At 36.1% G+C, this 19,096-nt stretch overlaps 2 protein-coding genes and 1 long non-coding RNA gene across 11 annotated transcripts; 1 reads left to right on the top strand and 2 right to left on the bottom strand.

Annotated features, from left to right (window-relative positions):
- Positions 1-1,793: 1,793 nt before the first annotated feature.
- LOC107950668 (phospholipase D alpha 4) lies at positions 1,794-4,931 on the top strand. Its single transcript, XM_016885555.2, has 4 exons — positions 1,794-1,958; positions 2,050-2,613; positions 2,723-3,935; positions 4,278-4,931. Exons 1-4 carry the CDS (start codon positions 1,872-1,874, stop codon positions 4,718-4,720), a joined length of 2,307 nt encoding a protein of 768 aa, XP_016741044.1. The 5' UTR covers positions 1,794-1,871; the 3' UTR covers positions 4,721-4,931.
- Positions 2,670-2,989, bottom strand: LOC121215359 (uncharacterized). The gene is made up of 2 exons (XR_005911175.1): positions 2,847-2,989; positions 2,670-2,732 (listed from the first exon to the last, which is right to left on the bottom strand). It is a non-coding gene; the product is annotated as an uncharacterized lncRNA (long non-coding RNA).
- Positions 4,093-13,728, bottom strand: LOC107950669 (protein FLX-like 3). 9 transcript variants are annotated; one of them, XR_001698141.2, is made up of 10 exons: positions 13,330-13,728; positions 13,127-13,202; positions 11,367-11,907; positions 11,073-11,218; positions 10,378-10,454; positions 10,079-10,277; positions 9,736-9,846; positions 6,180-6,259; positions 4,595-4,767; positions 4,093-4,492 (listed from the first exon to the last, which is right to left on the bottom strand). XR_001698141.2 is itself a non-coding variant. In XM_016885556.2 (6 exons), exons 3-6 carry the CDS (start codon positions 11,894-11,896, stop codon positions 10,203-10,205), a joined length of 828 nt encoding a protein of 275 aa, XP_016741045.1. In that variant the 5' UTR covers positions 11,897-11,907; positions 13,127-13,202; positions 13,330-13,630; the 3' UTR covers positions 9,954-10,202. The 9 variants fall into 9 exon arrangements, 2 of the variants coding, with proteins under 2 accessions (XP_016741045.1, XP_040945678.1); XR_005911171.1 differs by having other exon boundaries at positions 7,703-9,846; positions 13,330-13,603; XR_005911174.1 differs by having other exon boundaries at positions 4,595-4,716; positions 13,330-13,603.
- Between the last annotated feature and the right edge of the window lie 5,368 nt (positions 13,729-19,096).

The raw sequence follows: 19,096 nt of genomic DNA, 5'->3' as shown, positions 1-19,096 counted from the left end.
ACAATTCTTCGAACTAAATCAAATCTAAATAACCATAAAATTCATTAGTTTGTTAACATAAATTTGCATACTAGATATGTTTTAATCAAATATATTATTTAATTATAAAACCTACTATAGCGGTATAAATAAATCAGTTAATATTCATTTTCATGAACAAATGAGATGCTTAAAACAATATGTAACACATGTAATTAAAACTTAAAAAGAAGACCATATCAAAATATTTAAATCATATATCAAGTTGATTTAATATTTAAAAACGTACCCTTTTTTTTTGTTCTACGTTGAGTCTTGACGATAAAAAGTAAGGAAATTAAACTTCAATAGTAGACTGTGAATCCAATCAAAATCTATTAATAGTAAACTTTGAAAGTTGATCTTATTTTCCAAGTGTATAATAGGTACATAACCAATGACTCTTCATAAATAAATTGTCTCTATTCTTAAAAAGTTCTTGGAAATTCTTGTTCTTTTCTTGTTTTCTTCATTTTTTCACTTCTGGTGGTGAGAAAATTTATTACGACAATCCCCCATGACTATTATTATAGTCCAATTTACTACATCCACATTAAAGATTATGTTTTTCGAATTTATTACATATTATTACATTCTCTTCAGGGAATGGTTAGGTTTCATGGTTAAAAACTTTTGTTAAATCATAAGTAAAAAAAAATTCATGATATTGCTACCGTAGGAGCACATTTGAATCATCAAAAATTTTAATCATCCAAATATCATACATACTATAATTTAGTAAAAGAATCTTAGTTTAAAAGAAACCTTAAATTAATAATATTTTTTTATAAAATAATTTTACTAAAAATCAATCAACAAAAGAGAAAAACATACCACGTAAGGATTATATAAATTTCTTTGCATAAAAGGGCATAAAAAAATTTAGAGATTCATGTGTACCTGAGAGGTTAAAGGCTCTAATGATTACCCATAGCGCGCAGGCCTCAATTAAAATAGCAACAGCTCTAAGAGGCAATCGGCAATAGTAAATTTTGGGATATTGTTGTGACTTATGGAGAAAAACAATTAAAATAGAATCGTACTGATAACGTGTTATAAAATAAATTAGATAGAGAGTAAAGAACAATGAAAATGTGGGAAGTGATAAAGAATGTATTTTATTGATCAATGGGGATATTTACAAAGCTTCTCCAAAATCTCTATTTATAGGCATAGGAAGTATAAATGAAGTAGAGATATACTTCTAATGACTATTAGAATTTAAAGTACATCAAAACTTATGTTGATCTTGATGGACATCCACTTAATAAGATATTCATAACAAATTTTTTATTTATTTAATAATAATTTAAATTGAACATAATGTTTCAAGCTTAAAGTATTATAATGTAACTATCATTTCCACTAATTTGTCCAAATCAACTATTAAAGCGAAATCATCTTTCGTCACCCTTAATATGTTGGTGTACTTTCTCTTTGCATCACATGCCGTATTTCCGAAAAAGTTGAACAATAAGGGGTGAAAATGATGTTTCCTTTTTCTCACAATTCCTATATTCAAGTCGTTCAATATCACTATACCATACAAAACAGATGTTTGTATAGAGATACATACGTCTAAATGAAAGAAGAAATTGTTAAGTATTCAACTTGTGATTTGAGTTTTAAGTAACTTCAACTTGAAGAGAAAAACTTGTCAAAGACTTCGAGGATTAGTAATGGGGAATTTCACAAGTTTCTCCAAGGCAAGTTTCCATTTCGATGTCACCCTATACCTTTAAATACTCAAAGATGGGCATACCCAAAATACATATCCCATCTTAAAAAACAAAACTGACCTTTTTAAGCTTCTTCATCCATCTCTCTTTGTTCTAATTTGGAGGATCATAGCAATGGAGAGTAAGCAAAAGTTCCTCCATGGAACACTTGAAGCCTCCATCTTTGATGCAACACCTTACACACCTTCATTTCCCTTCAATGTAAGTTGTTTTGGTTTTATTAATTTCCACGATGATCACAATAATTTTGATGTCCTTTACAAACTTACAAGTTTGTTTGCTTGTTTTGAAGTGTATGGTTGCAAATGGAAAGCCAACCTACGTAACGATCAAGCTGGAGAATAAGAAGGTAGCAAAGACAACCCTGGAACGAGATCGTGTATGGAACCAAACATTTCAAATTCTGTGTGCTCACCCACCTGATTCAATCGTCACCATTACAATGAAAACAAAGTGTTCCATCTTAGGCAAATTCAGCATCCAGGCAAGGCAAATACTAAAGGACTCAAGTTTGATCAATGGCTTCTTTCCTCTCCAACTTGAAAATGGTAAAACCAGCCCAGAAGTAAAGCTGAGGTTCATGTTGTGGTTCAAACCAGCGGAGTTTGAACCATCATGGGGAAGAGTGATTGACAGTGGAGGATTCCAGGGGCTTAGAAACGCTACTTTTCCTCAACGCTCCAATTGCAACGTGAAGCTTTATCAAGACGTCCACCATACCTCAGCTTTTCAGCCTCCATTTTCTTCCTTCTCTTCTGCTCCAACAAAACTGTGGGAGGATGTATATAAGGCCATTGAGGGTGCTAAACATTTGGTTTACATTGCAGGCTGGTCTTTCAATCCAAATACGGCTTTGGTATTTCAAAACATCAATCCTTTTTTTCTTTTGTTCTTTTTCTTCTCAGATTATCATTGTTGAGAACAACATGAAATCAGAATTTACTCTATAATGTTTTCGAAAACAGGTCCGGGATCCTGAAACAAGTATTCCACATGCAAGAGGGGTAAAGCTTGGTGAATTGTTGAAACGAAAAGCTGAAGAAGGTGTAGCAGTGAGGATCATGCTTTGGAACGATGAAACTTCCTTACCATTTATCAAGAACCAAGGAGTAATGAGAACGCATGATGAAGACGCTTTTGCATATTTCAAACACACCAAAGTTGTATGCAAATTATGCCCAAGATTGCACCATAAGTTCCCCACACTCTTTGCTCACCATCAAAAGACCGTGACAGTTGATACCAGAGCCGCCCACGGTTCGTTGATCAACGGCAGAGAAATCATGAGCTTTGTCGGTGGAGTTGATCTCTGTGACGGCCGATACGACACCGAACAACATTCGTTGTTTCGAACACTTAACATGGAATCTCTTTGTTTCGACTTCTATCAAACCAACATCTCCGGGGCTAGCCTTCACAAAGGAGGGCCAAGGGAGCCATGGCATGACGCCCACGCATGTATCACTGGGGAAGCAGCTTGGGATGTGCTTGCCAATTTCGAGCAACGCTGGAATAAGCAATGTGACCCTTCTTTATTACCGCCTATAAACTCAATACCCAATCTCATACGACAGCCCTTTTCTTCAAGCAACCCTGACGAGAGTGACGACCGGAATTGGAAGGTACAAGTTTTTAGATCAATCGACCATGTGTCGACGAACCAATTGTCTAAAAACTTAACTGTGGAGCAAAGCATCCATGAAGCATACGTAGAAGCAATAAGGCGAGCTGACAGATTCATATATATAGAAAATCAATATTTCATAGGGGGATGTCATTTATGGGATAAAGATAAGAAGTCAGGGTGTAGAAACTTGATTCCAATAGAGATTGCACTTAAAGTGGCAAGCAAAATCAAAGCGAAAGAGAGGTTTGCAGTGTATATATTGATACCAATGTGGCCTGAAGGAGTGCCTGAGAGCGAACCGGTACATGATATACTGCATTGGACAAGGCAAACAATGGAAATGATGTATAGATTGATTAGTGAAGCCATAAAAGAAAGCGATGGACAAGAACACCCCTGTGATTACCTGAACTTCTTTTGTCTTGCAAATAGGGAAAAGGAGAGCAAAGAAGAGTTCGTTCCTCCACAATCCCCTCACCCTTCCACACAATACTGGAAGGCGCAAAAGCATAGGAGGTTCATGGTTTATGTCCACTCCAAGGTGATGATAGGTAATACCAGTACGTTTCTTATTTTATACTTTTTTTATACTTTATTTATTTATACTTTTTTATTTTTTTTATTTTATACTTTTTTTATTTATTTATACTTTTTTTCAGAATTTTGATTCAATCCAAACCCACCCATCATGCCCCCATTTGCTATTCGTTTAATATTAAATACAATACATTGATTTTGTAATAGTATCCTTAAAATTAATTAAAATTGGATTGGACCAGACATATCCGACATATGAAAGACCTTATCCAAGGTCAGGCTGGTCTAATTGGGTGTATTGAGTATCAAGAGGACAATCTTGATTCAATATTAACCATGGTCGTTGCAACTTGCAGTGGATGATTTATACATTCTGATAGGATCCGCCAATGTGAACCAAAGATCCATGGACGGTCAACGAGACACAGAAATTGCAATCGGATGCTATCAGTTGCCGCCGGGGAATCCTGAAATCAATTCTGCAACTCCTAGAAGTATCCATGATTATCGAATGGCCTTATGGTATGAGCATACCGGACTTGCTGATGACATATTCATGGAGCCGCAGAGCCTGGAATGCGTGCAAAAAATACGTTCAGTAGGTGACCAAATGTGGCAAATCTATGCAAATGAAGACATAGCGGACATGGAAGGAGTTCACCTTGTCACTTACCCTGTTAATGTCACAGTCGATGGTTTGGTTGAGGATGTTGTTGGCGGTGATAGGAATTTCCCAGACACGAATACACCAGTCAAAGGAAGACGATCCAAAGTGCTACCACCGGTATTTACAACCTAGATGTAAAGAATTTTACATATGGCTGAATTTGAAAATCCACCTCACCCCTAAATTGTAACCATGTAATTTATTTGTTATGAAAGAACAAAAATAAAAATTGGGCTTCAAGGAAAGAACTTGAAATTGAAAAAGAATACTGCAATGTATCGCTCTGATTTGAAATTACAATTATCGTAGTGATTGCCTAATGCAATTAGTCTGTTTTATGGTACTAAAACACTGAATCTTTCATTTGCCATGTAGAGCACTAAATAAACAAGGTAGGAAAGCCCAATTATAAAATATATGGTTTTTTATGTTATTTTATAAACATAAGATTATGTTCTTTTTTTAAATCATATTTTGAGAATTTGAGGTTAAAACACAAAAGCTTCATGGCTTTTGTTAACAAGAGAGCTAAGGGACACAAAGTCTCAAATTAAAGTTATATTTAAATAAGTTTCAGTTAGATCAGAAAATCTCACACAAGATTAGACGAACATGAACACCACGTGGAACACGATGAGACGTGAAAAGATAACACGACACATGATGACCAAAAAACACAAACATGAAAACAATACATATAATGCAAATTTTTGACATGTCAAATTTTGTATTAAATACGTAACAATTTAAACACAATAATAACACAATACTAATAATAATAATAATGTCTTTCAAAATTAATAATATTAATAATATGAACATAACACAAATATACAGGTAGTCAGGTCTACTTTTAGTAATCAAGTTGCAACAATAGAGTACATACATGACACCCAACCTTGTGCAGTTCATGAATTCAAGTGCTAATCATGGAGCATGAGACCATATCTGTTACTCACACAAGAACAATTAAAGAAGGAAAATTCGTAATAGCTATAACCTACACTACTATCATGGAGAGACTACTTTCCTTCCAGTATTTAACAAATGCAACTAGTTATTTGGTATTTGTTAGTAATTAGCGTCGAGAAACGCTTCTCTCTCAAAATAGAAAGTTATTTTTAATTTCAAAGGTTTTCAGAATACAAGTTTCAGAATATCTCCCAGAAGAACCACTAACAAAAACGTTAGGAGATGTTAGCATGTTCTGGGCAGGTAAGACAATCCATCTAACCAGAGTAGTAAAACTATATTTATGGCAATGCTGGCTGCCAAACAATCTTATATGATAATGTCCTGATGTCGGTAAAGATTGCAGGAGATACCAAAATGGAAAGGGGATGGAGGTGAGGTTATTGGCTAAAGAAACGATTGACAACCCTACCAGCACAGCACCCCAAAAGGATAAAAAAAAAAAACATACAACAAAGTTCCATGCATCTCCATTTAGGATTGAAAAGCAGATCTACCAATTAACTCACACAAATGCACACAATTTTTTTTTTTGGGGGGGGGGGCGGGCGGGGTCTGGGATGGGGGGTTCATTTTCTTCCAATTTTGTCTGAAAGCACATGTAATGATGTAACTTTACCTCATTCATATTTCCTCAATTTCATGCAAGATTTAACTAATCTTCTTTCTGCATCTTTTTGCACGAGGCATACCAGTTTCCTGTTTGCAAACATAAAAAGGAAAATATTAGGAAGAATCTAAAATTTGAAATATCAATATTAATTGTAAGGAAAGTTGTCGATCAAATATGTACTTCTCTAGATTACGAGTAAAAAGGAACCAATTCTATTTAACCACCAAAGTGATCTATATAAAATTACAATCATTTATTAACTGGTAAAAAAGAACTTGTCAGCAGTGTAGCAGCCCGAGAATCACATCTTCTCCTGTCTCTACCTCTACATCATGTATGCATCTGACTTACAAGATGACTACATTTAACAATTCGAGGCTGGCCCCAAGAAGCAAATAGCAAATCCACAATAACGTTAACCCAACTTCAGTGCTCAAGCAAAATTTTAGTAGACAAATAGTACTTTACTACAAATTTCCACAATGGCACAGGAAAGATAATCCCAAAACTAAGGTAACTATTGTTGAATGAGATTGTATATTCAGGAAAATCCTTTCAATCCGCTTCATCCAGCCAATTCCACACTTAACATACTTAGTATGTAGTATAAAACAAATACTTTGTCCTATCAGTGCAGTGATTAACTATAAAAAAATTTAAAACAAAATGATTTGGATGTAAATCTCATTAAGAATAAAAGGATATTATATATGACGTCAGATGTACATCTCTAGTTAATCATAGATAACCTCATAGATTGTTGCTTTGCAACCTCCTTCCCACTTAAATAGCAAAGAGAAACAACCCATCCTCAGCAGTGACACCATTTGTCTTCCCTTTTACACCATATATAAATTCTACACCAAGTATTGATGACTATCTTAATTACAAAGTATGTACTTTCAAGTGAATCATAAAAATCTGGAAACATTCAACCTAACATCTATCATCATCCTCGAGCACTTAAGATGTTTTTCCACTGCCAATCCAAGATTACTAAATCTGGCACATCCAAAGGAATATTTCAACACATACTGTTACAAAAAGAGCCTGATATCACAATAGGTCTTTGAAACTTTTGTTTGCAGGACCTTAACTTCATCAAAACCCTTGGAAAATGAGCATTCCCATTTGTTTAACTCTTAACTTGATCAACCAGAAACCTAACCCAACCAATGTGAGATACAAATGCTAAAAAACTAGGAATGATATTTGTGTTAAAACAGGCTAAAAACTTTCTTCGCAACCATAGTGTCATATAACCACTATATTCCATAGGGGGTTTGCATAATTAGCCCAAATAAAATAATAATAATAAAAATAAAACAAAACTATAACCACTAATCCCAAATTGATCAATACCAATAATGAGCTTTGATGTGAGCATTAGCAGATAGGTCTATCTATATAAAGCAGGATATGCCAAATTAAGAGAATGAAATCAAGGACACGTGGCAGGTAAAATCAACGAAAAACAAACATCAAATTGAAGATCCATGGAACTCATATAGCAAAGACAGAAAACTTGCCTACTATAAAGTAAAGAACAGTAGTCAGCCTCTTCCACATGGCATGCCCATCATCCTTGAGATATTTTTAGTGTCAGGTCGATGCATAAAAGAGCCACTTGTAATTTCATAGGTGGCTGGGATATGTTGACCACTGAATAAATTTGCTGAACAATAATGATAGCTGAGCAGTAGAGTTGCACCAGAACAAGCTGCAGATGATGCTGGGAACATGGCATAAAACTACAGACCATGGCTATGAAAATTAAAGGATGAATAGAAAACAATGCTTCGTCCCATTAAGGAGCGGTGATTTTTTTATTCAACTACCATGTGTGTTTTGAAAGGATATATCAATGGCACCGGGCCATTTATGGCAAAGCGTCCAATAACTAACGAATACTCCAAAAACTAAACCCTTTTCACTGTGTAAGACATTGTGATTCACTGCATCAGCTTAATACTAGAAATCCCTCAAATATAGAACGCCATCAAACTCTATCATAAATCCTCTTAAAAAACAAAGGAATAACTATTTGAACCATACTTCAGTTCATTTTTTGTGAGCTAAACTTTCTTGTAATTCTGATAAACTAACAAGAACATGTTAACTACCACTCAAGAAAAGTATTGGTACTGCATGCATAAATGTCAACATTGGCCTACACTTCAAAGTAGGGAAAACCCACTTTAATCATCAAAGTAATTACAAGAAATTCTGCAAACCATACCAAGATTAGTACTTTCTCTATACAAGATACTTCAAGTCAAAATCCATTAGAAGTCAAACCAACAGTCCTGCTCTTCAGAACAATCTCAAGACTCCATAAGGGGGGGGGGGGAACTCCCGCACCAGTTTTCCATGTCATATATTCCAAAAAGAAAATGAAAACCATTCCCAACATGATTTCCAAACAAGTCCTGCTCACACAACATGCCATTTTAAGATTCCCTACGACACTTGCACCTCCGAACTTCAAATAGAACCGTATGGCAACGGATACTGAAGGGACTTTACCGTAAATGTAAGAAAGACAAATGATTCTCCTCTTAAGATTTCCTAGCAAGGAGAACACCAATGAACTAAGTTCAAAGCCACTTAAATTTGCAGCAAACATCTTGTAGCAATACCTAAAATGGAAATCCACGAAAATACTAATATTGAGATCAGCAAAAGTAAGGCGAAAGCTAAAAGGAATTACAGAAAAACTTAATAAAATTGCTATGGATACTATGGATGGTCCAATACTGAATAAACCATTTCCTCTAAATGGAAGGATATTCTCTTTGAGAAGCAAGTTTGTTCCATCTGCCAGAGCTTGAGGAATTCCCAAAGGACCAGCATATTCAGGCCCAATACGTTGTCAGCGGACAAGAAGAAACAAGAGGGAATAAAATCACAAAAAAGTTCAGCTCCTGAACATCCTAAATGATTTACTTCTGTAGCATGAGATCATTCTCTCTATCTAACAGAACATCCATATCATATCAATTAAAAAATAACAATTCATTCTTAGAAATTTTTATTCGTGGAAAAAACGCAACTTAACCTCCTGAGGATATTCCAAAACTGCACATCTGATTCCGCAGGGGTACAAGGTTTCAATTCAGCTCAGAATGAATAGTATGCATGCAAAGTTTAACAGAGCAACTCTGAACAGTCCATAAAATGACCCCTCAGAAGCAAGTTGAATCATATCCTCCCCATCAATTTCTGCTTCCGAGAGTAAATGCTCAAAATGATTAGATCCCCATCTACCATGATACATATACCCTATTTATCTTCCATCGTGCACTCAAGATTAACAATATCCAATTCCAATGCTTCAATTTTCAAGAAAAACATACCCTCAACAAAATACACGGATAATCAAGTGCTGCACAAGAAGACCTACTAACTAAAATCATTAACCAAAACTAAAATGTAGAATCCGAGTGCCATTCAACATTTCATTATCTTTCTGCAGCTAGGCATAACTTCATTGCATCCTTCTAAAATATACTATTGCACAAAAATAGTTCCAGGAATTTTTCCAAATCAATAAAAACCATACCATGTCAATTAACTTGCAAGTTCTACGTTGTAAGCAAAAGCTTCATTCATAAGCGCCATATATTTCAAGCACCCCTCAGACAACCACCCTATTCAGGGGCCAGCACTTCTACTGAAAGTAATAACAGTTATAATCAAGCAACAATGCTAGTAAATTATCTAGAAACAAACAACCAAAAGATAAAAGAAAAAGAAAACTGGCAATGAAGCAATGAAGAATTGGATCCAATAGCAGTCCAAATTATCATATTGCGAACTTGTCTATATATAAGGGGGTACCACCTCCTCTACCAATTACCATAAAGTAACACAGAATCTCATGTAAGAAGTTCAAGATGACTAACAATTTATAAAGATAAATATTACTGATGCGGCATGCATGCATAGATGAACTCCATGCTGATCAATATTTTGAACTTCATAAGTGAAGTAACAATGTCAGCCTTCTTCCATCAAGTAATAACTTTCCTAGCGACGATTCATGCGTGGCTTCTCCCAAGAAGCAGGGCCAGGTCCGTAAAAAGGACCCTTGTCAGCAGCACCCTGTTAAGTAACGAGAAAATTTAATCGAAAAAATCACAATCCTAATGTAATAGCTTTATGGTCAAACAAAAAAATCAAACAAGTAGATGAGCACAAATACCAGATGAGCCCCATATCCTTCATATGAAGCTGGAAAAGCGCCCTCTGAACTGTTGAATTTCATCCCATACGGTCCACCTGGAGCAATCATTCATTAAGCAACTGAGATTAGAAGCAACATTAAATAAATGATCTCCAGAGTCGATATAAACTAATACATTATTTTATCAACTCTAGACAAGGAGAGAACAAGGGAGGAGGGAACATAGTTTCTATAGAATCAACCATGACAAAATCCAGGTAACATCAATGCAGGTTAAATGGTGTCCACAAGAGAACCCAGCCATTTGAACTTCAGACTTTTCACTTTAAGGTCCCAACTACAGAACTTCAGGATCAAAAAGAACAGAGGAGGCTGGAGGGTGAGCATTTACGAGATGAGCGAGGACCTATGTTTGTGTAGTACACCGTACATTGGATCCCCAGAAAGATGTGAAGGACCAATTAACAGTTGAGAACTTTTCTCACAGAAATAATCCATCATGTACAATTGGGCTTGGTAGGAAAGGGTCAAAAAATCCTATCAGAATGGTGACAGGAAAAAGAGAAATCCAGGATGCAAAAAGGTGTGGAACATGGACTGAGCCAAAGGACTGAAAACTAATTAAAATCAAGCACATTTAATGACCACCGTCATGCTACTCAAGTTTGAAAAAGAAACCTCGACCAGATAGACAAAAGAGAGATGGGTCATACCTGCAGCCCATGGTCTAGCATCCACGCTAGAAAGTTCTGCACGTAGCTTTTCAACTTCACGTGCCATGGAGACCATGTTCTTCTCCATTGCTTGTCTCTGTTCCATCAGCTCAATGTTTGCCTTTTTTTCATAATCAATAGCAGTCCTATGAAATAAAATTTGAAGTTTGCATTTGAATATATGATCGGATAGATAATAAGTGATGCTGCAAACTAAATGCTCAATGGAAAAGAAGTTCTCTTATTCTTTTAGAGAATTCAAAATAGAAGGGTAAAAAAGATTCAGTCACATACCTTGCACGCATCAACTCCTGGTGCAAGCCATCAACTTCTGCTCTGAGAATAGGAATCTGCTGATTATCAGCTTGCAGCCGAGTAATATCCTTCTTGAGAGTCTGAACTTGGCCAGTTAGATCCTGATTAACGTTATTCAGTTTCTGAACTTCTGAGCGGAGTTGCATAGCCTCCTTTTTTAGTGGCTCAGTTGCACGAAGATCTGCCTCCAGTTTCAAGCCTTTTTCAATAAGTCCCCTTGAGTGCAGTTCCTGTTCTGCACGAATTTCACCAATGACAAGATTCAAACGATGAATTTCCTCCTTTGCAGCCCCAAGCTCTTGTTGTATAGCCATTCGATCTTCTACCAGCCTGTGGTTATCAGTCAAAAGCTTTCGAATTTCAGCATGCTGCATTTCAAGTTCTTCCTCCAACAATGCAGGATGAGGAGGTGGCTGTGGCAGAGGAGGACCACGAAAGAACGACCTCTCAGGGGGGAATCCACGCCGGTCATTGAAGGCTTCACGAGGAATGCGGTTTCTCCCAGCCATTTTAAACTATTCTGGGAAAATGTAACAGAACAGAATAATTTTTAAGTCAGCTTTTATGAATACTCGAAGCACTTTATAGTCAACTATTATGAATATGGTACTGATGACAGAATCATACACTCGAAAGTTCATACAGAACCTGCTGATCAGAGTCTTAGTAAAATTATGTGACAGTAGCCACACATAAGTGGCAACTGGATCAAAAAGATCTTCCATAATTAATACCCAGATGATAAAAGAAGCAGCTCAACTGAATCACGCATAAAACCATTGAGCAGAACTAAGATGAATCATACATACTACCAGGAAACAGAAGCAACAAAGTCCAGAACTTTATCCACTTCCCTAAGTTTCAATTAAGAGTGTGAATTACGAACCTTTTCTGAATCATCAAATCCCCTAATTCAACGTTAATTTCCCATAACAAAACATACTCAACATCATGTTCAAACTCTAATGATGCGATGAAATTGACGGCTGCAACTACTAGCAGGGCAATGAGTGGAGCACATAGGAAGAAAGGACAACAGAATTGCCAAGGGCGCTGGGAAACACAGAACTAGTAATAGAAGAAAACGACAAGAGAATACAACTGTTACGAGGTCTAAAGTAGCAAATTATAATTAGTTAGTCCAGCTGTTACTTGCCAAATGACACATTGTCCTCCACCTGTTACTTGCCAACTGACGCATTGTCCTTGCTCCCTTCTATTTGGAAATTCAGATACGACATCATCTAACGCGTGCTCATATAAGACAGCGATGTAATGAGCTCATTACGAATGAAGAATAGCTTGTTCTTCCTCTAAATTCTTTCCTATTTCTGGTCTTTCTCTTCTTTTTTTCCTTCCAACTACCTGACATCGTAGCAAACTACATGTCACTGTTCTGTGACATATGGCAGACATTTAACAACCAAGCTGCCATTGTTGTTGATTGGGCCTATCCATTCCAAGAATACACTGAAAACCCTAAATTTTGCATCAAATACGCCCATTAAAAGCACATAAAACCTTATTCCACTTAAACCAACTTGGAATTTGCATTCATCCATTTCCAATTCCATGTTAGCTTCTCTTTTATCAACTTTTGCATCAAAATATATAAACATAAATACACATGCACCCAAAAAAAATACAAGGAAAATCAAATCCATAAATTCACATAAATTACCAAATAAAACCGAAATTCCCAAAGCAAATAGTTAAAAAGTTTAAATTCCTCTTCTTACCAGAGCAGATTCGGCTACTAATGATCAGACTGAGGAGGATTTTCTACTTTTCTGCTCCCCTTTTACACTGTTTTACCTGCGAAAATAACCCAGGTAATCAGGCGAAAAGTTAACTGAGAATCTGAGGCTAAAGTTTCGGTTTTCAATATTCATAAAATAGTAATCAAATTAAAAAAGAATAAAAAATAGGCGATGATTCAAACCTTCAGGCAAGGATATGAATAATAAACTAGGGTTTGTGAGATGGGACTTGGTTGAAATATCAGAAAAGCATTTTTTTTTTTTTGCAGGTGATGTTCTTCTCAGAAAAGGTAGAGGAAAAATAGGGAGTAGATGAATGAAAATTGAAGATTTAAGATCGAAGAGAAGGTTTAGCTGTGTGCTGAATGTTGTTGGCCAAGGATGCGATACCACTAAAATTAAATTACAGGACGTTCGGAACTAAACCGACCGCTTCCGCCACTAACTCTTCATTCAATCAGTTTTATTTAATTTTAAAAATTCTACATAAAATTTAGAGGTGGGTTATACTACATACAATTTAGAGGAGGATTAGATATTATAATAATATTATAGCGTGAAATATAAAGTAAATTAAACGCATCCATACTCACACTTAATCAATTATTTATACATATGAAAAATATATTTTTATTTAAAATATAATAATAAAATAATAAAACATATAATTTGAATTTAATTAATAATAATACAGTAGGCTAAATTAACTATATATGACGATTTTTTTATTTGTCTTTTTAGGTCATTTTTTTAATTTAGGGAAATAGGTCGTTTTTTGAGAGAGAAAGTGAAAGCGCATCCAGCTGGGCATGCTTTCTACACAATTGGCAGGAAAGCTCACCCAGTTAGACGTGTTTTCCTGCCACCTGTACAGAAAGATCGCCCAATTTGACGCACTTTCCCCTTCTCTCTCCCAAGGTTAGGGTTTTTTAATTTTGTTAGGGTTATGGTTTTTGTTAGGGTTAGGTATTTTTAAGGATTTAAGGTTTGGGTTTAATGGTGAAATCGCAAAAGTTTATAGGTAGATTTGAGAGGCTGAGGATGTGATAACGCGTCTCAGAACACATACATTTTATATGTCATGGTGGAATAGGACCATTACCTCAGAAACTCATCTTAAGGAAATAAAGTTTTAGGGTGACAGTGCTTAATACGATCACAGGTTGAAGTCTAGGTGGAGGTCCCAGTCGGCGGCCATGATGCAGTCACGAGCTCGAGTATAACCAGGGGACAATTGATGGTCATTATGCGGTCACGAAAACAAGTTTTTTAGATACCCGTAAATGATGCCTTATACATACTATATATAAGATTGAGGTTATAATCATAAAGAAAAACGGGGGGATTTTCGATGTAATCAACGTAATTGTTTTTCTTTATTTCCAAGCAGTTGATATCTTTAACCTTTCATTCTTATTCAAAGGCTGACACTGAGGTGAACACAAAAGGGCTCTCAAGCAGAGAACGGATGTTCCAGTATAGTAGAGGTCAAACTCGGGTCAATGCGACAACGGTTGTAGTTATTAATGGGTTGTTTAATAACAACAATCGTTGTCACCTCGAAAGGAGCATCACCTTTGTTGCACTACAATAGCCACTCCCCACCTAAGAGTCCTCCTACGTCTACGACGATGTTGGCCTTTGGAGAAGAAGAAAGGTTAAAGGTATCGGCTGCCTGGAAATGGAGAAAAAATTACGCCAATTATAGCAGGAAGCCCCACAGTTTTTCCGTATGATTATGCCATCAAATTTTTATATTGTATTTATAAAGCAACATTTTTGGGTATTCAAAAATTTTAAGCTTATGGCCGCATAACGACGGTCAACCGACTACCCCGTTATACCCCAATCCATGATCGCATAATGACCATCAATTAGACCTCTACGCAGACTTCCACCCTTGATCTTACACAGTTAAATCACCCCGGAACCTGACTTCCCCAGGATAGGCTTCAGATGTAATGGTATCATCTCGGCATGATATATAAAATGTGTGTGTCTCGGAGCGATATCGCATCACCGACCACTCAAGAATACCTCGAACGATCTAAATTTTATCAACGAATGAAATTTTTAACATTGAGAAATGATGTATAGTGAAGAGATGGAGAGGCTGGGGGAAAAGATGTTTGAGGGATCATGAAGTATGGAGTGAGAGACTCCTTTTATAGGTGCGGAGGTAGGGTGGGATTGTAAAGTAGAAAATTCCCATGATCAAAGACGCATCGCAGGACTAGCATCTTCGATGAATATATTCAAAATGTACTTAAAATCTACTAAAAAATTCGATGGGTCAAGTACTTTTATTTTTTAGAGAAGGCTTGTCCAGCTAGGTGCGCTTCCTTACCTTCTTTAACACTTTTCTTCTTTAAAAATAAAAGTGTCTGACCCTGAGGATCTTTCTGAATATTTAAAGAACGTTATGAGGCACAAAATACCCTAATAAGCATACTTCTAATGAAATTATATGACTTCTGAAGCGCGTTATCGAGTAATACTTTGCGTTTCAACATCATTGTTCGACAAAAACGTGTACTCAGAAACAGATTTTGAAGCACGCATTCCCTCTCTCATTGTTCTATTTTCATTTTAAAGTAACAAAATTTTCATAACTTAGGCACGCAACAAATTTATATCGAACATCAAAGAGTTGAGTTGCGATAGTTGTGTGTATTTCTTTGGACAAGTATCTACTAATTTTTTTACTTCTATTCTTCCAGTTCGTAATTGATATTTAAATGAGTCAACGAGTAAAATCTGTTATTTACTATGACAGTCAAAATCAATAATACAGAAGTCAATGTGGTATTTATAGGAGCCTAGTCCATGGAACTGGCATTCAATCATGCCATTCAATTGCGTGAGCTACAGACTATAATCAGGAAGAAAGTCAAAGGTTCGACCCAGGGAAGAATTTCGAGGTTGCAATGCAGATATCTTACTTCCATTGACCCATATAGGTATAAGCTATTTGATGTGAAAGGCAAGCTCGAGGTTGTCATAACATTTCACTGCTCAAGCAAAAATGTTGTAATAGAGTTTTATATTGAGTTTGTCGATGCTGATGGATCTGGCCCATCTTCGACCACCGTTGCGGCTAATGTTGAAACTAAAACTAAAGTATAAAATCCTATTATACGGTTGTACAATGGGTTCACTGGCTTGTTACAAAGCTCATACTATGATGTCCCCAAAACATTTATATGTAGACATTCATCAATTTCTGACACAAATTTAAACTTCGGTAGCCACTACCAGTTGAGGTATGAGAATAACCCGAATCTCAACACTCGAACTTGACATTCAATCAGTATGTTCAATTTCAACTTTGGTGGATCGACGTCTTGGGGCAGAGGCACTTATAATGTGAGACATCGACGTACACCGGCCACTAAATCGGTGTAGATTCCGGTAAGTACATGGGTTACAAAAGAATTGATGACTTACTCCTTTTGATCGAGTCCGACGAGAGTACATCGAACCCCTTGGTTGAAGGTGACAATAAAGGCACATATGAGGAAAAATGCGCAAATGAGAAAGAAGATACAACCAAGGAAGAAGATGTAGGTAAGGAAAAAGGGGTAGTGAATGTAGTTGATTGACCGGAGTCAAACCCGGATCCAATCCAATAGTATAGTCTGGATGGTTCGGAAGTGACACTTTTTTATGAACCAAGGCCAATTCCAACGAAGCCAGAACCTTACGGTTCTGACAATGACGGCTCGAACAATGCTCCGAATCCAGATCCATGATTTAAGGCATATTAACCTCTACCCCACATGACCAACATCGACCTATCTACTAAAGGTGGTTTAGAGTTTCGACAGCTACCGCACAGAATACCTGGTCATGCAAGTTCATCATCAAATGTATGGGTACTAGAAGTTGGAATGGAATACCCAAACAAAGATGCTTTCCTTGCTACACTGAAGTGATACAACTTCAAGAATGGCGTGAACTACCACGTCATGAAGTCTCATTCGGAGAAATACGAGGGAAAGTGTGCAATGTGCGATGGGAGGTGCAAATGGAAAATCATGGCATCTTTGCAAAAGAAAATCAAATTGTGGATGATAAAGAAGTATTCCAGTCCACATACTTGTGCTGCGGTAAGTGCTCTATGCGATCACTACATTTTCTAACATAATGTGACCTATCTAGGGGTTTTTTTTATTGTGTAACTTTAACCCAAAATTTACAAGTGCAAGCTAGGATCATTCCAGGCTAGATTTGTTGGATTAGTAAAAAATGATGTGTGGTCCAATAAATGCCAGAGAAGTTTTGATGAGTTGAAAAGTACGTTCACAGAGACACCAATGTTAACTCAGTTCGAACTAGGTAAAGAATTTATTGTTTTTAATGATGCTTCCTTGAATGGTTTGGGATGTGTTTTGATGTTGAAGGAAAGGTTATCGCATATGCTTCTTGGTAACTTAAAATGGACAAATAAAATTACCCGACTCATGATCTTAAGTTAGCTGCAGTTGTGTTTGTGTTGAAAATTTGGCATCACTATCTGTATTGTGAGATATGTCACATTTTTACTGATCATAAAAATTTGAAATATCTGAGACCCAAAAAGAGTTGAATTTGCGTTAACAGAAGTTGTTAGAATTACTAAAAGATTACGATTTAATAGTAAATTATCATCTGGGCAAAGCGAACATTGTTGTTGATGCTTTGAACCGGAAATCACTTTTCACTCTCCAAAGGATGAATGCTCAACTTATTCTAGAACATGACGACTCCATATTAGTCGAGTTAAAGGTTAAGCCTTTAATTTTACAGAAAATTTGATAATTGTAGTTTGATGATTTGAATTTAATGGCTAAACTAAAAATGGTTGAAAATGGTCAGATAGCTTATTTCAATATTGATGCAGATGGAAATTTATATTTTTCCAATAGATTATGTGTACTGGACAATTCATAGTTGAAACGGGATATCTTAGTTGAAGCTCATAGCAGTGTGTATTTGTTACATCCGGGCAGTACAAAAATGTATTGTGATTTGAAACAAAGGTACTGGTGGCTGAGAATGAAACATGAGGTTTTTGAATTTGTATCGAAATGCCTTGTTTGCCAACAAGTAAAAACAGAGCATCAAGTCCCATTTGGATTGTTACAACCTATTATGATTCCTGAGTGGAAATGGGAAAAGGGTTATTATGGGCTTTGTAATGGAGTTACCGTTAACACCAAAAAAGAAAGATGTGATATGGGTTATAGTTGATCAGTTAACGAAGTAAGGAAAATTTATACCCGTATGTACAAATTACTCGCTTGAGAAATTGGCTGAAATGTATGTTTTTGATATTGTCATATTGCATGGTGTTCTGTTTTTTTATCATTTCTGATTGCGATCTGCGATTCACCTCTAGGTTTTGAAGTAAGCTTCACAAAGCTCTGGGTACCAGATTGAAATTTAGTATAGTTTTTCATCCGCAAACAGATGATCAGTCATAACGGGTAATTCAAGTACTAGAAGATATGCTCTGATGTTGCGTCTTAGAATTTGAAGGTTGTTAGAGAAAGTTTATTTCATTGGTTGAGTTTTCTTATAACAACAGTTATCAACCGAGCCTTAAGATGGTGTCGTACGGAGCTCTATATGGTCAGAAATACAGAACTCCTTTGTATTGGATTGAGTTGAGAAATAGAAAGATTTCTGGAATAGGTTTAATTCGCGAGACAGAGGATAAAGTTAGGGTTATTCGGGATTGTATGAAAGTTGCATCCAACCGCTAGAAATCGTATGTCATTTTAAAAATAAAATACATCAAATTTCAAATTGGCAATAAAATGTTTTTGAAAGTATCGCCTTGGAATAAAGTTCTTCACTTTGGCCGAAAAGGAAAACTTAGTCTGCAATTTATTAGTCTGTACGAAATTATTGAGATAATTGAGTTCGTAGCTTATCATTTAGAATACCATCAAAGTTGAAGAAAAT

This window comes from Gossypium hirsutum, chromosome D03, assembly GCF_007990345.1.
Source record: "Gossypium hirsutum isolate 1008001.06 chromosome D03, Gossypium_hirsutum_v2.1, whole genome shotgun sequence".
NCBI classification, from domain to species: domain Eukaryota; kingdom Viridiplantae; phylum Streptophyta; class Magnoliopsida; order Malvales; family Malvaceae; genus Gossypium; species Gossypium hirsutum.
The sequence above is the reverse complement of the archived record's forward strand: the minus strand, read 5'-3'. Positions and strand labels throughout refer to the sequence as shown.